At 44.2% G+C, this 23,499-nt stretch overlaps 2 protein-coding genes across 5 annotated transcripts in view; both read left to right on the top strand.

The window, feature by feature from the left end:
- LOC121281541 (regulator of G-protein signaling 3-like) overlaps positions 1–5,986 on the top strand; it is a 38,164-nt gene extending 32,178 nt beyond the window's left edge. The window contains exon 5 of the mRNA XM_041194491.1: positions 5,902–5,986. Coding sequence (XP_041050425.1) covers positions 5,902–5,986 — 85 coding nt within the window. The remainder of the gene's footprint in view (positions 1–5,901) is intronic.
- A 14,073-nt stretch (positions 5,987–20,059) lies between these two features.
- The window catches only part of rgs3a (regulator of G protein signaling 3a), a 267,593-nt gene continuing 264,153 nt past the window's right edge, over positions 20,060–23,499 (top strand). For 3 of the 4 annotated variants that reach the window (XM_041193069.1, XM_041193070.1, XM_041193068.1), the window contains exon 1: positions 20,060–20,330. In XM_041193069.1, coding sequence (XP_041049003.1) covers positions 20,307–20,330 — 24 coding nt within the window. In that variant the 5' untranslated portion in view covers positions 20,060–20,306. The remainder of the gene's footprint in view (positions 20,331–23,499) is intronic. The other variant, XM_041193071.1, reaches the window with a different exon arrangement.

Here is a 23,499-nt window from a genome sequence, read left to right as displayed (position 1 = left end):
TACTAAGTGCGGTAGTGGGTTGGTAAAATGGAGTCCTACCCCCCGATGAAAATGGTGGGTTTTCACACTGTATCTTCCCTAGCCTGCTTCATTATATATTCACTCCTGCGAAACACGCTGTTTCCAAGGCAGTTGGGCTCTCATTCTCCTGCTTGCCATCACCCCGCTGTTGAATCAGGCCGGCCATCTTTAAAAGGCAGCTGCCAACAAAGTGCTTCATGCCACCAGTTCACCACTGCTGCCCAGGAGACATGGTCAGCAAAAGCAAAAAGACTGTAGCACCCCCCCTTCAATGACGGGTCCCTTGAGTGACTGCTGGATTCCGTGGAGACTGCCGGGATGTGCTTTACCCCGCTCTGGCCACAGGATGATCAGCTACATCACCAACCTGGCTTGGGAGGATGTGGTCATGGTGATCGGTGCAAATGCCCAGCAGAGGAGGAAGACCAACCTGTGCGGCAAAAGGATGAATGATCTCCTCCATTCCACCAAGGTAACTCACTCTCTTCATCACTCCTAACTCACACACCCACAGGGCCCTCACTCACTGCCAGTGCAAGGGACATCACCATTCACTCTCTCACATACATCGTCATTGTCCTCATCCCATTCTTGGGACCGCTCACCACCCACACAGGCCAGACACACTTATCCTCTGGCCTGGCAGGCATCCTGATACACTCTCCCCATCTCTATCCAGGACAAACTGGCTCACAACAGGATGGAAAAGTCCAGACAGGTGGAGGGATGCTGGAAATCAAAGTTCTGACGGAATTTGAAAACAGAGCCATCCAGCTGGCCGGTGATGACCAGGACCGGTCCTGTGCTGATGGTGAGATCGGCGCTGCTCAACCAAGTGAGGGTCCAGCAGTGCAACATCCATCAGACAACCAGGCTGTGAGTGATGTGTCCCGTTTCACAGGCCCCTGCCAGGCACTAATTATCCCCCCTTGCTTTCACAGACACATCTGGGAAGCAGCTGATGGAGTCCATGACCCAGAGCTTCCTAGCAAGCTCTGAAGAAAGCTCTGAAGAGGAATCTGAAGGCCCATCACAGTGCTCACCCACACCCTCCACCAGAGCAGAGACACACACCTCGGTGGCACCTAGCTTTAGAGTAACCTTGGGATCACAACCTGGTGAGCACATCGCACTTTCTGATCCACAGCAGGTGGAGGCAGGGATTTCCCAGGTTCCCAGCATTCGAAGGACTGCTGGAGGCCAGAACGTTGCTGAGTCCAAGCCAGACGAGGAGTCTCTGGACTCGGTCATGTCACAGCTGCTGGAGCTGCAAAGGCAAACTTGGGAACATCAGGAAGGGATGTCTGCTGCACTCCTCAGATTGCAAAGCACGGTGAAGGAGCCCGTCCATCTTCAGGGTGAGATGACAGTGCCAGCATTGCGTTGCACCCAGGTTGGCGGCCACCAGGGAGACCTTGGTCCAGGCCATCACTCCTGCACTGCTGCGCGGGCTTAACTCCATTGTTGATACCATAGTTGGCCTCCAACAGTGTATGCAAGAGGGGTGCTGGGCAGCTCGATCTCACTCCAGCCATCCCTTCCACTTACAGATTCAGCCAGGAGCCTTCAGGCACCCATAGGGAGGAGGATCAGCAGGTACCCACTCTGGGACCATCCACCCAGGTGACTCTAGGAGTGACCAGCCCATCCGAATCCCCTCTTCCTGTGACCTCAGCAGCTCCAGCTCCACAGGCCGAAGAGGGTGTCACTGCCACACAGCAGGACCCCGAAAGCAGGCCGGGGCCTCCAGGTCTCAGCCCTCCAGAGGACACCAACCAAGGTCATCACAGACAGGGTATCACAGTCAGCAGGCTGCCCCCACCTCCGCTGTGAATTTCCGGGGAGCACCAAGATGTAGTGGCTGGGTTAGGAAAGTTAGGAGAATTAGTTGCACAGTCTGGGCATGGGTGTTAATCACTTGTACATAATGTTCACTCCCAAATAAACTCCCAAGAAAGTCTCCCTGCCTGTGGCTCCATGTGCTGATGAGCAATGTTCTTGTCACTCAGACGTGAAACCTTTCTGCACAAGATAAAGGCAGGTGTCTCAGTCCAGGGCCTCTTCCCTGTGTCTGTGCAGCCTTCAGACCACAGTGATGGTCCAGCCTCACACTCCCTGGAAACATTACTGATGCCTGCACCTCGGCTTTGCTGGTCATTGCTGCCAGAATGTAATGGGCAGGTACCACAGCGTTCCCTCATTCTCTCTGTGTGCTCTCAGCACCTTTAAGGTGGGGTTAGCCCCCATCACACCAACATCTGCGACCAGTGATGCTGTGCACCAGCTCCTGAAGGGCTGAGGTGCTGAAGGTGGACACAGCATCAGATACGTCTAAAGTTTCATGGCTGCGTCTCTGACATGGCCCTGATCATGGAGCATAAGCCAGCCTCCCTCGGCCAGACAGGGGTCAGACATTCTCAGAGTCTATGTGAAGATCTCTGGAGTGTCCTCACTGCATGTCATCATCATCCTCCTACGATTGAACGACTATTAGGGTCTCCACTGCATCTCCATGACAGGAACATTCTCACAGAGGGTATTGCCGCTGCCAAAAGCCAGACTGGAGTCAAACATTCACAACTGTGATGTGAGGATCTATGGGGACACCTCACTGCATGTCCTCATCATCCTCCACAAATCTGGCAGCTATGTGGGCCTGTCTGCCTGGTCTGGCCAGTGCGATAGCCTCATCTTCGTTGTCATCACCACCGAGGACCCCCCTCACCCACATCCCCATCAGCATCGTCTTCATCAGAGGAGACCTCCAGCTCCTCCATCTCCTCCTCAGCCAGCTCCTCACCCCGTTACAGCGCCAGGTTGTAAAGGGTGCAGCAGACGATGACGATGCATTACACCCTCTGTGGACTGTATTGCAGGCTCCACCAGACTGGTCCAGGCACCGGAGCCACATCTTCAGCATCCCGATGGTCTGCTCCATCAAGTTGTAAGCTGCTGAATGAGCTTCATTATAGTGTCGCTCTGCTGCAGTCTGAGGCTGCCACATGGGTATCATCAGCCACGGCCTCTGTGGGTAGCCCTTGTCCCCAAGGAGCCATCCCTGCAGCCTCTGGGGACCCTGGAAGGCTGCAGGGATCTGTGAGCAACTCAGGATATAGGCATCGTGCACACTCCCTGGAAACTGTGCACATACCCGCTGGATGCATTTCTGGTGGTCGGATAACAGCTGCATGTTCAGTGAGTGGAAGCCCTTGCGGTTGATGTAGTCCACCGAGTGTAGCGATGGAGACCTGAGCACCACATGAGTGCAGTCAATCGCACCCTGTATCTGTGGGAATCCTGAGATCGGGGCATATCCAGTGGCCCTTGTATCCTGGCTGTCCCAGTCCTGGGCAAAATGCACAAAGTTGTTGTCATGGAGAAGATGCATCTGTGACATCATGGATGCATTTGTAGGTGGAGGGTTGTGAAATCCCACAGAATTCACCTGTGGAGCTCTGAAAGGAGCCATTGGCATAGGAGTTGGGTGCCACAATCACAGGTAGTGGATGCCCTCCATGTCCCCTTGGCGCCAAGCCCTGCAGTAAGTGGCAGATGTGAGCCACCAGCTCCCTAGACATGTGCAGTCATTGGAGACACTGGTTCTCGGTCATTTGCAGGAATGGCAGGCGGTGTCTATAGACCCTGGGCGTTGCTAGGCGCCGACCAGCCATGGCTCGCTGTCACTCTCGCGTGTGTAGGAGCCCCTTCTGCCCCTTCTTCATGAGGTTGCTGTTCCTGCCTTTGCGCAGCCAGGAGCCTCAGTCACTCTCTCCTCTGTCTTCTAGAGTCTCTGTGGGCCATCAGACATACAGCTAGGTCACCAGGATCCATGATCTTGATAAAAACAAAAAAACTGCGGATGCTGGAAATCCAAAACAAAAACAGAATTACCTGGAAAAACTCAGCAGGTCTGGCAGCATCGGCGGAGAAGAAAAGAGTTGACGTTTCGAGTCCTCATGACCCTTCGACAGAACTTCTGTCGAAGGGTCATGAGGACTCGAAACGTCAACTCTTTTCTTCTCCGCCGATGCTGCCAGACCTGCTGAGTTTTTCCAGGTAATTCTGTTTTTGTCCATGATCTTGATGTGGTCCTCCTGCCACATGAGAAAGAGAGAAAGAGAGAGACGTGGTTATTGTGGCTGTTCTTAGCACTAGCCTCGTGTGACTGCCCCTTAATGCTTCCCGGAGAGCGCTGGTCACCCCTCGGATGGCCAGAGGCGAGTGCGCTGCATGGCTGCCCTGTCAACCTGTGATATGGGGGACACCGGTCCAAACCAGAATGCTGAGATTGTGAGGGGCTGTGAGCACCTCCAGCAGTGACTGCTACATGGCCAACATTAGCGAGGAGATTGTACAACGTGTGCAGTCCAACTACTCCGCCATCCAATAAAGTGATGGAAGACTCGAAGTCTGTGCTGGGGGTGGTGGGGTGGGGGATTGGGGGTAAGGTATTGAGCGCTTGGTGGCCCTTTGGTGCCTCCACCTTTGTTGTATGGGTGAACAGGCTAGAAGCCTGACCCCAATCACATCACTGTGATAGCGCCTGACCTGTCTTAGTTACAGAGACGTGGTCAGTATACACAGGTGTCCCTAATGTGTGGCCCCTTCCTTCGCTGACCCTGCATCTCAACTGTGCACAAGATGCAGAGCCACTTCAGCACTTGACCCCCCCCACCCTCAGCAGTCACCTTCGAGGCTGACCAGCACTCATCCCCAGACACCTCGCACCCCTCAACAGTGCCTGTGGGGCCAAACATCAGTTTCCCCCGCCCTGCCCCCCCCACCCCTCCCCTGGCACCTCTGAGGCCTGTAAACAACAGGCCAAGCTGTGGAGAATGCTGCTGCTCACTCATCTCAGTTCCCCCAAAGTGAAGGCTGCCTAGTGCATGGCGCTTGCAGCTGTTGTGAAACACGTCGGCTTTCCCACTGACATGGACGGACGATACAGCGGGGTTCCGAGACCCTGGCAGGATGGCCATGTATTGCTAATGTATTACAATCAGCTCCCCACCTACCGATGGCGGGAAACGCGGCCCGCCGTTGGCAGGCTGAGCGGAAGATCGCGAGCTCCCTTTACGCTGCTGTGAAGTGGGTCTTGCCATATTTTCCACGCACGCCACCTATCACTCCTACTGCCAGGGGGCTTGGAAAATGCTGCTTTATGTGTTTTACTGTTGCCTTAACGAAGATGTAACTGGGAATCAGGTTAACTAGAGGATTTATAAATTATTGTAATGGTAATTTGTAGACATATGTATGTGCTTACAATCTTTTCTTTTATTAATAAATGTTTAATTTAATTTTATAAAATCCTCTTAAGTCTGGGTGGTCTTAGTACTGAATTCAAAGCCCGGATCTCAAAACATACAAATTAAAAATTAGTTGTGACAGTTATTTGGGATTTGAACAGCTCCACATTTACCATCTGCTGTGTCATATACTTCTTCAGCCTTAAGCCTGCGGACTTATGTAGCCTTCTGTCAGAGCACAAAGACATTCTTCAAATAAACAAAATTTATTTTTGTGCCCGTGAATCAATATTAGGTCGGTTCTACCGCCAAGCGACAAATTAAAAGTAACTGCTTTTCCTAATGCCAGAATCCCTGTTTCCATTATGTTAGATATGCTGACCACAGAACTGAGAGTCAGCCTACTTATTGCTGGCAGACCAGAATACTTTTTTGTTGTAATTTGCTAAATTTTATGAAAGTACATTTCAAATTTTTTACTTAATCATGTGCTGAATTAAAGTGAGGCAAAGAATAGTTGTACCTATGGAAACAAAGCTCAAAAGACTGCTTTACTTCCTTAAAATGTTTCACAATTAATGCTTCACTAATAATTTATGTAACTGACAGAATTTCCTTAACTTATTTACAGATGCACTGAGCTACTTGGATGTATGAGCTTTGGAGTAAAGTCACTGCTTGCATTGGATAAGGCGAGTAATTTAGTACGAAATTAGATATGTCCATTTCACTTTAGATTTTCTGTAAATTCAACAACAAATGAAAAGCCTCATGAAGTCTGACTTTACTACCCTGTGTAAATTAAAAATAACTGAGGTTTATTCAAATGTAAATGGCAGAATTGAGACAGGATTTTCCTTTATCTTTCTGCTGATTTAGGCTGATGTGCAAAATAGGTTGTAGACTCATGACACTCGATCCCTTCCTATTTTCATGTTTGTCATACATTAGATTAGATTGCCATAAGATTATGAGACATATGAGCCACAGTGGGCTATTCCACCCATCGAGCCTGCTCTGCCATTCAAACGGCCAGTCATCCTTCCTTTTTATCCCTCTCTCTATCTGGTCTGAAAACCTTGTAACCAGCATTGAGCAGCTGCCCAACATTAGTAGGCAATGGGAAATGCATAAGGGAACTTTAAATGCCTGCACCTGGAACTAAATTAAGTGCACTCAGCATTCCCTTATTGTTGGGATTTAGCAGCAGTTATTCTGCTGGCCGGGGAGGTGGTTTGTCATTTTAAGCTATTGCACCAACAGTTAATGGGGCTGCTTTCACCTCTCTGCCTTCTGCAGCTGTGGGGTGAACTGCCAAGCTTAGGTAGCAGCATCACTGCAAGCTTGTTTAAAAACATTACTCCAATATCATTTGGGTGGACATCGTTCTCTTCCTGTAATATTTTGGGTGTCATTGGATTGTTACTGGAGAGGAAATGCTTTGCAATAGTTTCTCTTGTTCCTGAATACATAAGGAATTCTAACATGTTGAAGCAAAAATAACAGTTAGCTTTTGGCTGATGCGAAAGAAGCATAGATCAGAAAGAAAACTGTGGGAGAAGATGAATCCTATGGAATTATTCACATTAGCAATGTTGTGACTGTTTCCTGTAAGGAACCTTATGCTGATAGAATATTTGGTGCTTAATTCCTGATAAATTTCATAGCTGACATGGGAATCAATGTGATATGGTAACATGTTCACAGTGAAATGGAAGAAAATGAGCATGCTTGTGTACTTACTAAGATTTATAGTTGGCAAAAATCCATGTGTGATAATGTACCTTTTCCACTGATGAGCAAAAACAAACTTTCATAAACAAACTTTCATCGATCAAAAAAATTGTTCCTAACCTGCTCCAATGAGAATGCATTTACATCCTCTATAACATCCCATTATGGTGCTGTCGTCGTACTCTTGTAAAGTGGACCTCCCTTATGTATGGAGTCCCCCTCTGCCCCTACACTGCAGGACCTCCTGCATCAGGATTTCAAAACTGTGGTCATTAAATGGGACTTTTCAGCACCCAATGCACTCTTTATTTGAGATTGTTTCTCTCACTCTTGTCGAAAGATAGAAAATTTGAGTGCATTGTCAGTTATAATTAGATTATTTTCAGACTTTATCTGGACCAAAATCAATTTAGAGTTATGCTACTTGGGATCATAGTTAATTGATCAGAAAATGATGAACCATCTTCGCAGAAGAAGTGGCAGGTTCAGAGTTCAAGACATTTTCAAATGTATCAATGTACATGTCATTTTTGCGTGAAAAAATTGATTTTTCTCCTGTAGCTGATTTCTTAGGGTTGGTGCTGATTTGGGTTTCATGTGGAATGTGAATCCAAAATTACAGGATTTGCTTCAACATGCTAAGTAAAGCCCAAAGCAGCAACAGCAGCAGTCACGTTTCTTGTGTGACCCATTATTATTACAGCTGCTAACCACCACTTGGTGGCAAGTTTACTGTTATGTTAATGGATGAAAGTGGATTAAAATTAAATTAGAGGAACAAATAGGGACACTAAAGCAGGCAATCTCATTACTACAATTTTAATTCCTTATCTAAATTGAATCTCATTTTGTTTTCCTGTCCTCTGAAAAGTGGTAGCTGTGGCACATTTTGGCCAATATCAGCAGGTCCTCGGGGACATTTCCCAAATGCCTCCCTCATGTAGTGTTTGAACTGACATTGGCAGATTTTTTTTAACAATGGTAGCCATCACCATTGGGCTTGATCTTTAGCTTTACTTGACCTTCATACATGCACAGTTCCAGCATGCGTTGGTGGGCATCACTCTCTATGGGAACCTTAGCCTAAGTTTTTACCCTTGCTTCGTTTCTGCCCCTCCACCCTGGTAAAGAGAGGACATGACAAACACTCACCCCAGATAATACTGTGAAAGCTCTTTCTGACAAATGCCCTTTTTACAGTGGTTTTTGCTGCCGCTTTCCATTCTTTTGGAAGGTTTTGTTAATGCAAGCTATCCAACTTCCTGTGTGGTATTATATGAGCCAGAACGTTCTCCAGCTCAAAATGGGCAAGGCAGAAGCCACATTCTTTTACTTCTGACAAAATCTTTACAATTCCAATACTGATTCCATACCCCTTCATGGGTACTCACTTGGAATGAAGCTCTGAGTGGAGCTCCACATGCTTCACTGTGACCATCACTAAGACTCCCTACTTCCACCTTAGCTGGCCAGTGTTCTTACCACATGACCACTGACACCCGCATCCATGTCAGTGCCACCACTAGTCATTATTTCTGCAGTACCTTGATTAGAGGTTCTTGTGTTTCACCCACTCATCTATTTGTATTACATTCCACACACTCATCTTCCCTGTTCTTTTTGATCTCCACTGCCTCACAATCCACTAGTATATTAATTTGAAAATCCACACTATTTTTTTGCCAACTCTTCCATTGGCTCCCTGAACCCTAAATCATCTACAGTTTGATGTCACAGCACATATTCACTCCACTGTGAGTGTTCCTTCCTGGTGCTGCACAATGCTTTCAGAGTCCTCAGTTGCCACAAGTCTGTACTTGGCTACTTTCTTCTTAAATGCCTCTCTCTTGCACACTGTCTTCACCTTCACAGAACTCTTAAAAACCTACTTCTTCAAGCATGTTTTTGCATATCTTCCACTTTGTTCTCAATGCCTGATTTGCTATAAAGTGTCCTAGGACATTGTGCGAACTATGCTATGTGAGTGCAAGTGGTTCTGAAATTGAGTCACTGCAGTGGAAGGATCCAGAGGAGTTGGAGTGATGCATGTGCACACAGAAGTTCCGAGGTGCCACACTTTGGTGACACAATGGTACTGTGACTTGTAGTTTGAAAATTTGGTTCGCTGAAGCACCTTATTAAGCCCATGTGACTCATTGTAATTTTAATGTGGACACAACTCAAATTGTTGAGCAAAAGTTTTTGAAAGCAATTTAGTACCTCTAACATGGTTTAAGAATTCTTGCAGTTTCACTGACAGAAGTTTCACTAGCCAGTCTATATTAATGTTCCCTTGAGGAAAGATAAGTTCCATACACTTCTTATTTTTAAAAAAAGTTGGCACAGTCTGCTTGCTGTCAGGGTAAAAATCGTGAGAGTCGAAAAGGAAAACAAACAGAAAGAAAATGTTGATAATTATCAGAATATGGAAATGCTGCTCAGTGACACAATTTGCTGAATAGTGAATGCTGGACAAACAGACTATCTAAAAGGTGCGAGATTAATGACAACATTTTGTTCCAGGTGCTGAAATCAACAAAATTAGATTTGATTAGTCAGTAACTGGCACTGAGTTGATGTGCTGCACCCTTATGATTCTATGATAACATGGTGCAGAATTTATTTTATTTGGATATGTACTACTTATCTTCGCTGATTAATCACTTTGGAAATATGAAAATTACTTTTTTTCCCAAAAGTGTAATGATAATTGTTCTGCTTAAATCCTCACAGCAAATTAAAATTGCATTGTAAACAAATTAAAAACATTTTTAATAGGTCATCAGCGTCCTATCTTTAACATCAGAAAAATTGAAAGTGTAGTCTGTAGTTTTAAGATTTCATGCGTATGCTACTTATGATGTACATATTTAGTATTTCATACTTAATTTATTAAAGAACAGCAGTATGGAGACTACTGACACCCTATATATAAACATATCAACATTTATAAATGAAGAATGTTAAAGAGATTTCAGAAAGGCCAATTTCTTTTGTGGTTTCAGTATATACAGAGGCAAAAGCTTTTGTCCCTTCTTGGCAACAAACCCGGGTTGGGATCAAAGTGAACAACCAGTACCACAGCATAGCAGCCACCAGTTGGTTTATCACCACCAGTCAACCCCTTCAGGGCAGCATTTGGAACAGTCCTGAACAGTGCCCCCAGATCTTGCCAGCTTGCTGGCCAGGGCTGTAATAGATTCGCAGGCAGAGGAAGTGGGTGGTCCTCCAGACAAAAGTTCTGAGCTCCTCCATCAGGGATCCTAGCTGCCACTGATCCACTAGGAGCATAGAGCATTTTTCCTCACCGATTCTGGAAGAGGACACTGCGGAGTAGACCTGCTTGCACTTGCTTATCCTCCATTGGCCAACAGCACCTGTGACCATGAGGAGGTCATCCATTGACATAAGCCAAGAGCATGACCACCATGCTCAGCTGGGACAGAGCCAGTGCCATCAGCATTATGAAAACCTTTGTCCTAACAAAAGGACCTCTCTTATTTGGACCCCATTGCAACACGCTCCTTTCCACCAACACCCCTCCTCTCCCTGGCCTTTCCAAATTCAACAGGATTTAACTTCACCATAGCAGGGCCTGGATTAAGTTTTTGAGTGTGTAGTTGGTCAGGAGACTAATATTGCATTTTTAAGCTCACTACAACTCAATTCCCATCGATAAACTAGAACGCATTTCAGCCCCCATTGTATCTTTCAGTCTGTCCCCACTCAGCCCTTCTTCCCTCAGTATCTTTGGCAAAATTTGGTAAGATCCAGAAAATTATGGTCTGTTAGGATGGGAAACCTGGATCACACCTTCCTGAAAATTAATGGATACCAGAAGAATTTGGAAAAAATAATTATGTAAAGTCAAAAAGCTAGCTGTAGTTGTAAACTAAACCAGTGGCGACAGGCTGCAAAAATAACAGCGTAGTTTTTCACTTTTGGTATTGGTGAAAGACTGCTGTGGGAGGTTTGGCTGCACTCAATTTACCCTCATTTTCCTGCACTCAATCTACCCTCATTTTCCTGCACTCAATTTACCCTCATTTTCCTTTCCATTGAATTCAATGGATTGGAAAATCGGGTGTGATGAAAGTTATAACTACAAGTTATCCGGCACCACTGGTAATAAAATTAGTCCAGAACTTTTATGAAATGTTGTTAATTTCATCTAACGAGACAACCTTGTTGGCTTCAATTGTGAAGTCAACAATCAGATCGAAGGTATTTTCTTGTAATATTTTGTTTAACTTGTGTATAATTAAATCTTTTGTAACAAAATAGCCCATGTATGAAAGCACTTTATGTTTAGCACTGATTAAAATCTCCTTAAACAAAATTCCAGACTGAATATTGAAATCAACATCTTTAGATCTTGAACTCCCTCCTCCAACCCCACCCCCTTTCCGTTTCTTCCCCCTTCCTTTTGTTTTTTCCAATAATTTATATCGATTTTTCTTTTCCCACCTATTTCCATTATTTTTAAATCTTATATGCCCTGCTAGTCTTTCCACCCCACACCCACTAGAGCTGTACCTTGTGTGTCCTGCCATCCATTCTTAATTAGCACATTCGTTTAGATAATATCACCACCTTCAACACTTCTTTGTTCCTTTTTCTGTGACATCTTTTGATTATCTGCTCCTATCACTGCTTGCTTGTCCCTACAATCACACCACCCCCGCCACTCCCCCCCCCACCTTAAACCAGCTTATGTTTCACCCCTCTTCTAATATTCAATCAGTTTTGTTGAAGGGTCATGAGGACTTGAATCATCAACTCTTTTCTTTTCCGCTGATGCTGCCAGACCTGCTGAGTTTTTCCAGGTAATTCTGTTTTTGTTTTGGATTTCCAGCATCCGCAGTTTTTTGTTTTTATCTCATTATATATTGTTAGTTTGGCTGTTTTGTGGACTGCTTTCATAATAACAGCAAGATTTTTTGAGCTTTTCAAAATGAATTTTGGTTTTTTTGGGTCTTACACTAACCCTTTTTATTAATTACAGGAGATCAATGGTTGGTATTATCTGCTTGGGGAGGATCTAGGTAGGACAAAACACTTGAAAGTAGCCACACGTCGCCTCAAACCATTTCAAGGTATACATTTGGTCTGGTTTGCAATAGTTTTCAATGCCATGATGTGGAATTTTTTCAATTAAAATTTTGATGTTTGAGAGACAGTTGCCCTAGAAAGAACATTTTTAATGTGAATAATGTCTTCCATAGCCGTTCTGACGGAGTGCAAGTATATACTGAACAGCTGGTCCATGGCACCCTGCAGACCAATACTCAGTAAAACTGGATGAGCCGTATTAGGAGTGAAGTCTTTAATCTTCTACACTTGTGATGAAACTGCATGACACATTGTATAATAGTGATAGACATGTATTGCACGTTAATAATTTTATAAAGTAGCCACTGCAACGTAAATATAGTGACTAAATAAACACAGAAACGGTGGGCTGGATTTTGTCCTACTGTCACTGGGTCCAACAGCGGGCCTGGAATAACATGGCCTGGGAAGGATGCGGCCACCTGAACCTGATCACATGGTGCCAATCCTCTGAATATAGGTGATGGTGGCTTGCCATCGAATAACCTGGTGGGGTGGTTCTGATAGGAAGCCACCTAACCCCCATACAGGAGAAGGGCAGAAAGCCCTGTTTAAAAGCTGGATCTCTGCAGGAAGTCTTTCTGAAGGAGGATTGCAATTGAACTTGCCAGCATTGTCAGATGTGTGAATATCGCAACCAAAAACTTCTGAAGGTCCAGGAAGAGGCAAAGTTAGTCAAAGTTTAGTTGGTGATTTAGTTAGTAACTGTGTTTGGAGAAGTCACAATCCACTCAGTGCACCACTCTATGGTTCAGCCAGAGTTTAATGGTCATCCTCCTCCAGGCCATTGGGAATACAGAGGGATTCTATTTCGAAGGTATCCTAGATGGAGGTCAGTGCAGAGCTGAGTGGCTGGGACTTCCATCCAAGGGACTGCATCCAGTGTCAGTAAAGGATGAATGATTGCCTCCACACTGCAAAGGTGAGCTTAAGTGTCATGCATGTAGTAGAAGGATCCGGTACATTAAGGGTTAACCTGGGACTGAGTATATTAATGCCCACCAGTGATGTAAGAAGGCACCTGACCTAGATCTTAGGTCAGCAATGTAGAGCTAGGTAACAACGTGTAAGGAAATGCCATGGACTCCTCTCAAGGCCTGTACTCTCTACTGTAGATACGTGCATAGTTCAGTAATGTTAATGACCTCTTCTTGGTAACTTCTAGGAGACTGATTAATGATACCTAAGCAGTATGCACCACAGATAGCGGCAACCCAGTAAAACCTAGTGGCAGTTGGAGATCAAAATCTACGTCCTCTATAAAAAGACTGAAGAAATCAAGAAAAAGACACCAGGAACAAATTTCTGCCCTGAAAAAAGTACCTTGCTCAAGAAGCTGAGAAAACTCACCTGAAAAGCTGCAGAGACAGAAGATCCTGGCAGCAGAAAAAAGGCAGCTCAAGCTAAAGTCTGCACTGGATCCCTGTGGAGGCATTTTCAACAAAGTCAAGCTAGCAGTCAGAAGCCTGCAGGGTGAGATACAGCCTTTAAGCCAGTCCTATGAACTATTCATTTTAAAAATCAGTCCGGCAGAAAACTCAGTTACATGTTCGTCACTAATCTGACCCTGGACTTGGAGCCCGCTCCATATGACCCCAACTCTGGAGCACAGCAAAAGAATAAAAAAAAGCCATGGAACACGGAGAACCTCCCATTTAACAAAAGCCCAAGTGTCTCGCAAAATATTGGGGCTTCCCGGCCAACAAGATGTCTGCTCTCCCAAGCTGGACCTGATCTGCAGCAAGCCGCTGCCATTCAACTGACCCACAGCCGCCACCTAACCTGTGACCATCTTGCAGCAGCTTCCTCCTCTTGGCTCATCGCTGCCATTCCAAAGTTTGAAGATGTTTTCAAATCTTTTGACCTCTTTTTCGACCTGTCATCTAACGAAATCTTGGAAAGCGCCAAATTTAACAGGAGAGACCAGCAGCCTGGGTAGCCTGTCGATTCCTTTATCAATTTCCTTTACCACATGGCAGAAGGTTGTGAATACGGATATCTGAAATCAGAACTCATCTGAGAACTCTTCCTGGAACACTGACATCTCAGTGAATGGTCATTTAACCAATTTAAGGTTAAGTTTCCGATGAAGAACCGTAGCTCCAAGGCCACTGGCATCCTACTCTACGTTGCAGGGGGAGTCCAACTCCCAGTAATAGGGATGATACAAGAGCCATTAAGGTACAGTGACAAACAGATCACAGAAGTTATGTACGTCATGCAAAACCAGTCCTTTTCATTCCTCAGTAGTGACGCATGCAATAGCTCTTGACCTGCTTCAACCGGTAGAAGATATGAAGACAGCCATGGTCCCTATACAGCCAGAAACCCATCCTCCCGAAAGCCCAATTACAAAGCAGCAACCCAATGTTGTCTTTGTCTGTAACCTCTCTTCCCTGTTCGTGGAGCATGTCTGTTCTCCTTTTCAGTTCACCGAGCTGAACCAAGGGCCAGACCAACCCACAGTGCAGATGGTTACCATAGCACCACAAGTGGAGGTGACATCAGAGCCCGAACAACTTCCAGCAGAGCCTCTGTCTCCACCAGCGACCACAGGATGGTCGACTAAGATGATGACCTACACACAGCCCCAGCAATTACCAGCCAGTGATAAAACCACGGAGTCCACTGGAATCAGGAAGCAGCCCACAAACACTACTCAACAAAAGTGAGCTGCCTCTACACTTTTCTTCCATCCACAGGATGGCATCCCCCGAACCACGGAAGGCTTCAAGATGCTGGAAAAGGTGAAAGAAGAAGAGACACAGCCAACAACCGGGTGGATGCTATTGCTGTCCTCCCAGAAAGAAACAACCACCACCCGTTGTACCAAACCACCACTGCAGTAACCCAGCCAACCAGGTGTGGTATAACACTCGCCAATGGAAAAAGTGCATGAAGCCATGTCTGCACCCAGCTCCAACTAATGATCCACAACCAAGATCAACAACCCCTAGATCCTACTACTGTCCCAACCAGACAGCAAATGAGATGTGGCAGGGGTATAAGACCTCCAGACCACCTCAAACCCTGATTTCAAAGACTTGAAGCGGGGCGGGGAGGGGGTGGGTGGAGTTGATTGAACCCTGTTAATTCATGCTTTTAATGTTGTAATGTTAATTATCAAATAGATTAGAGTTAGAGTAGTTATAGTTGCAACACAAGCCTTATGATAACACAAGACTTGAATCAAACTATGAGTAAATATTGTCAGTCTATATCAAAGGGATAAAGATTTGGTGGTGCAGGTGTAGCAGAAGGATCTGGTACATTACATTGCACATAGAGTGAGCCGGGATCCTGCTTACCCTTCATCTATTGCAAATGTGGCAGCCTGCTGCACCCATGAATGATGGTGGCCCTTAAAGTCATCACTCAGTAATTGTTTTTATGCGTCATTTGAGGGTTGACTGTTGCAGAGCAGCCTCCATGTATTCCACCTCATACCTCCTCAGAGGACGACAGTCCAGATGTCTCTGCAGGCGCAGCGTCACTCCTGTCCCTGCACAGATACGCTCACCTTGGTAGGGTGTCAATCACATGCTGGCACGGGCTACAATCTGGTGTGCACAGCAGTCTTGCAGATGCAGATGAGGGAGCAGTGACAGGCGAGGCCACTGGCAGTCAGAGGATTGTTGGAGGGCAGCATCCTGGTTGATGAAAGGCCTCTGATGAGGGCCACACTCAACCTGTTGGAGTTACAGAGGCAAACTGGAGAATCTGGCAGAGCTGCCTGAGGCTTTGAGTAGACGGTGTGTGGGTGATGGAGGAGTCCATTGATGGCATTAGCTCTGGTATGCCTCAGGTAGGTGAACGCTTCGCTTCTTCCACAGGGAGGGTGACAAGTTTCACGGAGCAGCAGCCGCAGAAGACCACACAGTGGATGCCTGGTGTCAGCGTGACTCTGCAGAACGTTGCTGGCACCATGAGCTGCAGCACTGGGCCAGTGAGAGGTTGCAGTTACCAGTGACCCTGTCCACCCATCCAGATGCACCACAGCCAATGGAAAGTAGGATAGGCAGTGGCTGCTGCAGATACTACATCCACCCGAAGCCTCAGATTGAGGAGGCACCCAGGCACAAGTGAGTGATGATGGGAAGGGTGTCATGGGGGAGGGAGTTCAGCAAGAAGATAAGGGGGACTGTGGCTTTCAGTGCCCCCACTTCCAGATGCTGGGTCCCTTGATTAGGCACTGAATGCCTTTGAACAAAGCCCCCCGCCGCCCCCCCCCATGAATCCTTGGAACCCTGTTGTGCTCCCTGCATAGCAAGTCTCCTGCCCACCTGTGGGTTAATGTCAGTGGTGGCAAGATGAAGCCTGGTTAAGGAAGCATGTTAAGGGCTTCAATTGATGGGCAGGAAGGCCTTTGATGGGCTGTCCTGCCATGAACTTAATCAGGCTGAAGGTGGGAAGGTGACAGCATCCCACCTTCTACCCTCTCGCCCCCGATTAAATGCACCCCCGTCACCAAACTCGCTGTGGGAGAGGGCCACAAGATACCGTCGATTGCCTCTAAACTACAGACAAGAAATAAAAAATGTTGTGGTTTTTTTTAAAATCAACCCAAGTAACTGTTTGCTAGACGGTGTGTAATTGTATTTTTCATTTGCTGCTGACTGAATTTCAGATGATTTCTGCAGCCTTCTTGAATGACACTTTTCTCAGTTGATGCTTGCGCTTCTCTGATTTAGATCACTTTTTTAGATTCCGTTCTTAGTGTTCAATTTATTGAATATGTGCAATGTTGTGAAAGACACAAAAAGCAAAAGAGACCTAGAAATCTACAAGTGTTCATTCAGAAAATATGCAATTTTAATGGTATTATGAATAATCTAATAACATATTTACAGTTTAGATAGTGTTGGTTGAACAGATTTCACCAGAGCGAATGTAGGTTTGTGCACAGGAACACATTGGTATGTGCAAAGTACTTCTATCTTCAGAAATACAGGACAAAGTTTAAGGATGACCAAAAACTTTATTTGTTTATTTCAGGAGTCATCATGAAAAATAATGCAGTAGCAAATGAAAAAAGAGGCATTGAGGATATGCTGCAAGTGAAGGTATGTTTGCAGCTCTTGGTGAGATTTTGAAGTGCTTTCTGAAATTTGAGCTTTAATAGTTGTGAATAAAATCTAAACTTTCACATTATCGAAGTGCTCAAAGGGATATGCAGGCTCTGGTAGCAACCCAGAAATCTGCCCTCCAACAGATTACTAGAATTGCAGAGGTTTGCCCAAGGGGAGAAGTGGTGAATGCATGTTGCACAAACCTGCTATCCTCTCTGAGGATAGGAGCGTTCATGCACCAATAACTGCCACTCTGGTGCCCTTGCTGCTTCCATTCTGTCAGCCAGCCAGCCAAGACTGCTGCCACTCATGCCAAGGTGGTTCAGTTTGAAGCCAGGCCCTAAAATCTCAGAAGCTCTTCCTGCAAAGCCATCTGCAGCATCAGTGAAAGTCAATAGTCTTCGATGGTAGCACTATGACAGGAAACTGCACCTGTAAGACAGGCACAAAGGGAATGTACAAGGATGAATGGTTCAGTTTTTACATTGGAAGTGTTGTTAGATAAAGTTGTTATGGAAGGATATTTTTTATTGATTGCTTTTACATTAAGAGTTTGACTAAGAGGACACTGTGATGGCACTTAGCTAATAGATTGACAGTGACAAGAGGGAATTGTGGAGCAACTGTGATATTGCGATGATATCTTGGGCAAATTGAGTATCAGAATCACTCATGGGCAGCACATCTGGAGTGATGGGAGTCCAGGATGCCTCTACCCTTCCTCCTCTTTCTCCTCTTCTCTCTGCACACTGTTTCCCCTCTTTGCTACCTGTGCTTCATTTCCAAATCATTCCGCAGCCCAATAGGGGCTGCAACTTCCAGGACAGAAGCAGACATTTTCCTGACAGGCTTCCAAATTCCTTTGATTTCCTTGTCAAGATCCAATACCATCCCCTTAAAAATCCAAAACGTTTGCAGAAATCCTCCAATGACAATCAACACTGCTTCCACTAAGCCTGCAACTGCAAAAGTAAATCAAAATCAGCTCAACTGGAAATTGAATGGTTGTCCCTTTAAATAATGCTTGTTGGCAGTAGGGGTGATTCCTCGTGCAACTGAATGTGTGGGAGTGTTTAAGAGAGGGCATTAACTGGATTTGTGTGATTTAAAATGGCAGGTTGTGTATCAAGTCAGTGTTAGAGGCTATATGACATCACAATCTGTCCACTCTGCTGCATCTGGCACACACATGGCATGTCCCATTAGTGCCCTGTCAGTAAGTGAGATGTGTTGGAGGTGGCTGACAATATTTCAGCCGCCATTATTTCACTTCAGCATTTTTGTAATGCTGGCAGCAGCTGCACTGTAGAGCCCATTTTTGCAGTCTTGGTTTGATCTGAAGGCATAGATGACCTTAATTAAGTGTCATTTGGAATATTGTGCACAGTTTTGGGCAGCCCATGATCAGGTTATAACAGCAACAGAATAGTGCAGCCCCTTTTTACTGGAATTATTTAATGGGATGAGAGGCTATAGACATGAGGAGAGACCTGAGTTCGAACTTTTTTTCACCAGATTTGAGAAGGTTAAAGGATGATCTGATTGAGGTTTTCAAGTTTGTGAAAAGGTTATAATAGTGTTTAACGGCTTCCATTGGTCACAGAGATTTCTAACAAGGGCACCGCTTGTAAAATAGCCACGAAAAAATTAAAGAAGAGGTTAGAAAAAATATCTTTACCCGAAGAATTCTTAGAAGTCTCTGCTCCAAACTGTTGAAGCATTTCTTAAATTCTTTAATAAGAGAAATAGGTAGTTACTTTAAAAGAAAAGCACAGAGTGGAGCAGTAGGATGAGATTATACTAATACCATTGAAGACATGATGTGCTAAATGGTTTCTTTCTGCACTGCCCATATAAATATACAGACTAAAATTATGATTTTAAAAATGTTTCTCTGTTTTCTTTGTGGCATATGCTTCATACTGGAGATGGGGAAATTTTATGTTGCATAAATATTGAAGTCTTTTTTATGAAAGGCCCCCAAAGCATTTTTTATTAATGGTTGTTATGCTAAGAAAAATGTTTTGCTTGTGATTAATGTGTTAGACAAAGATGGGAAATAATAAAGTAAACATTGAAGTTGAAATAGGAAGCTCGACTCAACAGTGTTTACACTTTGTCCGTGCATAAGAATTAAATTCTCTTGTGCAATGTTTTTTGTACTCTGGATTTTTTATAATATTCACTTAGGGAATTTTACTTTAAAAAGTTACTGAAAATATAAATCATTTTAATTATTGTTTAATCTGCTGTTGCTGGTAACTAGTGCCACAAAGCATTTTGTACTTTTAGCTTTTTCTTGCTTGATCCTTAATTATAGGAATGAATCATGAAATAGCATCGAGTCATGGACTTTGAGGAAGTAGAGGAAACATAATTGGATAGGTTTTTAAGTGCATTAGAATTTTAATCGTTTCACTGACTACCAATGTAAAAACAGCTTTCTTCCGCTTAATTTGCATGTACCTTTTTGCCCAAAGTTTTAACAAATTCTGCTAATCATTAGTGGCACTGTACCTAGCACAGAATCAGTTTCTGTGTAATTCTTGGTTAATTTTTTATTGCTAACCAATGTCTGTTATTGCCCTGTGTTATTGGGAACACTGTAATAAATATTTCTCACCAGTATGTAAACATGTTGCAAGGAGCAGACTGCAAAGATTAGGAGGAACCAAGGGTATACTCAGTACTTCATAGGAACCAACTACACATAAAAGTAAGTTTATTTCTTACTGAGTGAAATTTTCAGGAAACCTGGCTTATCGTTCAGAGGCATGCAGTAGAGCCAGAGGTTTGGGAGGTGAAAGGTTGCTTCCTGCGATTCTTCTAAATCTGAGTTCCCATGGGTGGTTATGCCAACTAAATTACAGCTCACTCTGAAACATTTAAGCCAGGGACACACAGCTTCAGGAGATTTGTTCTGTGTCCAACAGTTCATTGTACATGCGAAGCAATGAATTTATTTAATGAAATACACAAGGTGTGTTTAGATCTTTGAAGGAGCTGAGTCTCTAAAAGTAGACAACTCTGTGAACTGGGGTGGTTGTTCTAGAAAAATAAAAATTGCAGCATAAAGGCAGATTGTTCAGCCCATTGCAGGAAGAACCACTGAGATTCAACAATGCTCCAAGCAATTGGGCAACAGGTACAGCATTTATGAACTTAGTTTAGTAATGCGTATAGTAGTTTAGTAATGCATACAGTAGTTTAGTAATGCGTACAGTAGGTTAATTCATTTTTTTGGAAGAAATGTTTATGAATTTTGTTCACTTCTAGTATTCCTAATTGAAGTAAGTGAGTTTGGATTTTTATGCCTTTTATTATCTTTTAATTTTTCTTGTCACATTTGTTGTGCATTTAATGTAACATATGTAATTATCTTCAAAATCGAAATAATTTGATTATTTTTCAACTCTGAATTAAATCTTGTGGAATATGTTGAACTATGGAATTTCTTTTAAAGTATTAGAAAGTCCTAAAGTTGCATTGAAACTACAATTTATGTTTGTAGAAAGTGATAATGTTTTTCTACTTTGGGGAAATTTCAGACTTTCAAAGATCATAGATACAAAATATTGGTCAGTAAAATATAAAATCGAGATAATCGGAATTAATGTAAAGTTTGGGATTTCAAGACTCATACATGGTATATATAAAATGAGTTACTTTATAAAGTCAGTTTTTATCTTGTGATTTATAAGCCAGTTTGTTAGCTTCTAAAATCCAAAATCCAACCTGGACATTTCAACGTGATTGATCAGGCCGTACTAGATTAGCTGTACTATAATAAGTGAGCAACGGGTCGTGGCAGAGGAGAAGGAACCTTCATGTTTGTTTACTACCTCAGATGATTATGCTGGGGATCTGGATCTTATCAAACCTTTTTATAATAAGAAGGATGCCTTCTAAATGGCAAGCATTGGTACAGTTACTGGTTTACTAGCAGTTTGTGAGTGCCAAGCATTGTGCTGCAGGTATCATCTTGAGTGATTGACTCCATTAGCCATGTACGCAGACCAGCATGGCAATTTTTCAACAGTACAGTCCACCAGTGAACATTGACAACTACAGGGAGATTTGGATTGGATCCCTCCATGCCATAGGCCTTAAGAGTAGTCGGCGCTTCTTGCATTAATGCTCAGGCTGTAGAAACTTGAAATTTCAGAGTGACAGAGGCAATCTGTTCTGCTTCCATTGATCTCCTGGATTCCATTAAGACTATTGTGATGCTATCCAGTGATCATGGTAAAATAGCCTCCGGCAGCAGGGGAACTGTTAATGATGCTGTCTCTCAGTGCTTAATCTCAAGAGGCTGCAATCTACAAACTGCAATGAGTTATTTCATGTCCTTCTGCCACTGAGTTGTCCCTAGATGAAGTAAATGACTAGGTTTAACATCACACAAGTCAAAGACTGACATTGAGAAATAATGGGAGCAAACACAAATACAACAGGGGGATTTTAAAAGCAGTTAACGGGAGGAGCTCTGTTTCCAACTATATTTGGGCTGATTCCTAATTTTAATGCTACTGTTTCTGGTCATCAACAAAGTGCCTACCAGTCTTAACCAGGAGCCTCATTATCAAATACATAACAGAAGTGAGACACAAATGATTTTTAACTCAGCCCTAAATGGGAAACCTATCATAGACACCTGGCAAGGTAAGGCGATCAAAGGCTTGAGGCTCACTCATTTGTGTTTAAAAGTTTATAATTTGTAGGGCTACAAGGTGTAGGACTTCTTGTTTCTGCAGCCCCAAGCTTTCTCACCTTCCCTAGCAGTGAAAGCTATGTAACTCTGCTCCTCTCTCACTTAGTTTGTTGCTAACAGCTTTCTCTTAGTGCTGACTGGTGGCTCCCAGTGACCATGTGATGGAAATGAGGATCTGCCAGCCTCATGTTGGCTAGCAGCTCTTGACAGATGTTACATCCTTCACTGGGGCCCTGAATCCAGAGAAGGCCTGCCAGTGGCCACTCCAGTTCCTGAAGGGCACTTAATATCATCAGGCCCCTCCCACATGGAATTGTCGAGGTTTCCCCGTCAATTCTCTGACTAGTTGCCGAGACCCCCATCAGGCTGATATGCCTGTGGAATAGTTTGGCTGTGCTTCAGTTTGCTACATACAGTGTGATAGCCCTTGTTTTTGGAGGAAAAGACCTATATTTTATGGTGGGGTGATGGTCCCTTTAAGAACAAGGTTTCTTTAGGAGATGATATTTGGTAAAGCACTGATCATATGACCAAGCTTCCTGGGAGATGAATAGTAAAATAGCAAAGGATCAACAGGAAGTTAATTGTAGATGTGAGTAGATTATGGGTATGGCTCTACTCTCAAGCAGGGTTTTAGTTTTGAACAAGCTTATTGCAGGACACATCTCTTTCAAGCTCCGTTTATTTGAAACTCTGTGTGCTGGCTAAATGAGTTTAAACCCATTGTTAACTGAAGGACTCCTAACAGTAAGTTGGATTTCTGAGATAGTCAAACTGACAAATGAGAGGGAGTGAGTTTTAGATGCAAGATTCTGTAGTTAAAGAATATTAGAACTAGGAGAATTCTGATCTGAGGTGGCTGTGCTTAAGACGTTAACAATGCCTGTGTTGAATGGAGAGTCTAAAATCGTGGGATGGTTGGAAGAGATTTGAAGTGTAGGGATGTTGGCAGTTAGGTGCAGAGGAGAGTAAGTTGATTTTCATAACATCCCTTTGCTACTCCCTCTATACTTCCTACTCTAAAGTGCACAGATATGAGATGATTCCTTCAGGGAAGTTGGCATTTTGATGGCTGTTGGGGAGTCAGTGGGGAGGTGTAGTAAGCTGCAGCAGAAAAAATGGTTAAGAAATGATGCAGAAAATTCTCTCTCAGGGGTTTTGGAATTAACTGCAGTTTACAACTTAGTCCCTGGCAGGTAATTGATGGGTAAAAGACTCTGGGCGGTATTTTCTGCTCCCGTTGACAGCGGCCATATTTGGTGGCATGAATGGACAATATGGCCAGAAGGCCAAAAATTGGTTTTGCGCCATTGTGAAACCGGCTTGCGATTGTCGGCTCTAGCCATCAATGGCAGACCGTGTTTCCCACCGCCGCATAACAGGAAACTAATTTCAATACTTTAGCAATCATTATAAGCTCTGCTCATCAGAATCATCTGTTGGGCACCACAGTGATGTGTTTCACAACTGTACATAAGCAATGTACACCTGGCGAGCTGCACTTTGCTTGGAACTTCGAGGTTTGTTTGGTTACCTTGCTTTGGGCAGCTCTCGCAGCCATCAGCCCCAGGCTTCAGAGGCAGCACCACATCACTTCTAGGGG

Source organism: Carcharodon carcharias, chromosome 8 (assembly GCF_017639515.1).
Source record: "Carcharodon carcharias isolate sCarCar2 chromosome 8, sCarCar2.pri, whole genome shotgun sequence".
In the NCBI taxonomy this organism is placed as follows: domain Eukaryota; kingdom Metazoa; phylum Chordata; class Chondrichthyes; order Lamniformes; family Lamnidae; genus Carcharodon; species Carcharodon carcharias.
The sequence above is the reverse complement of the archived record's forward strand: the minus strand, read 5'-3'. Positions and strand labels throughout refer to the sequence as shown.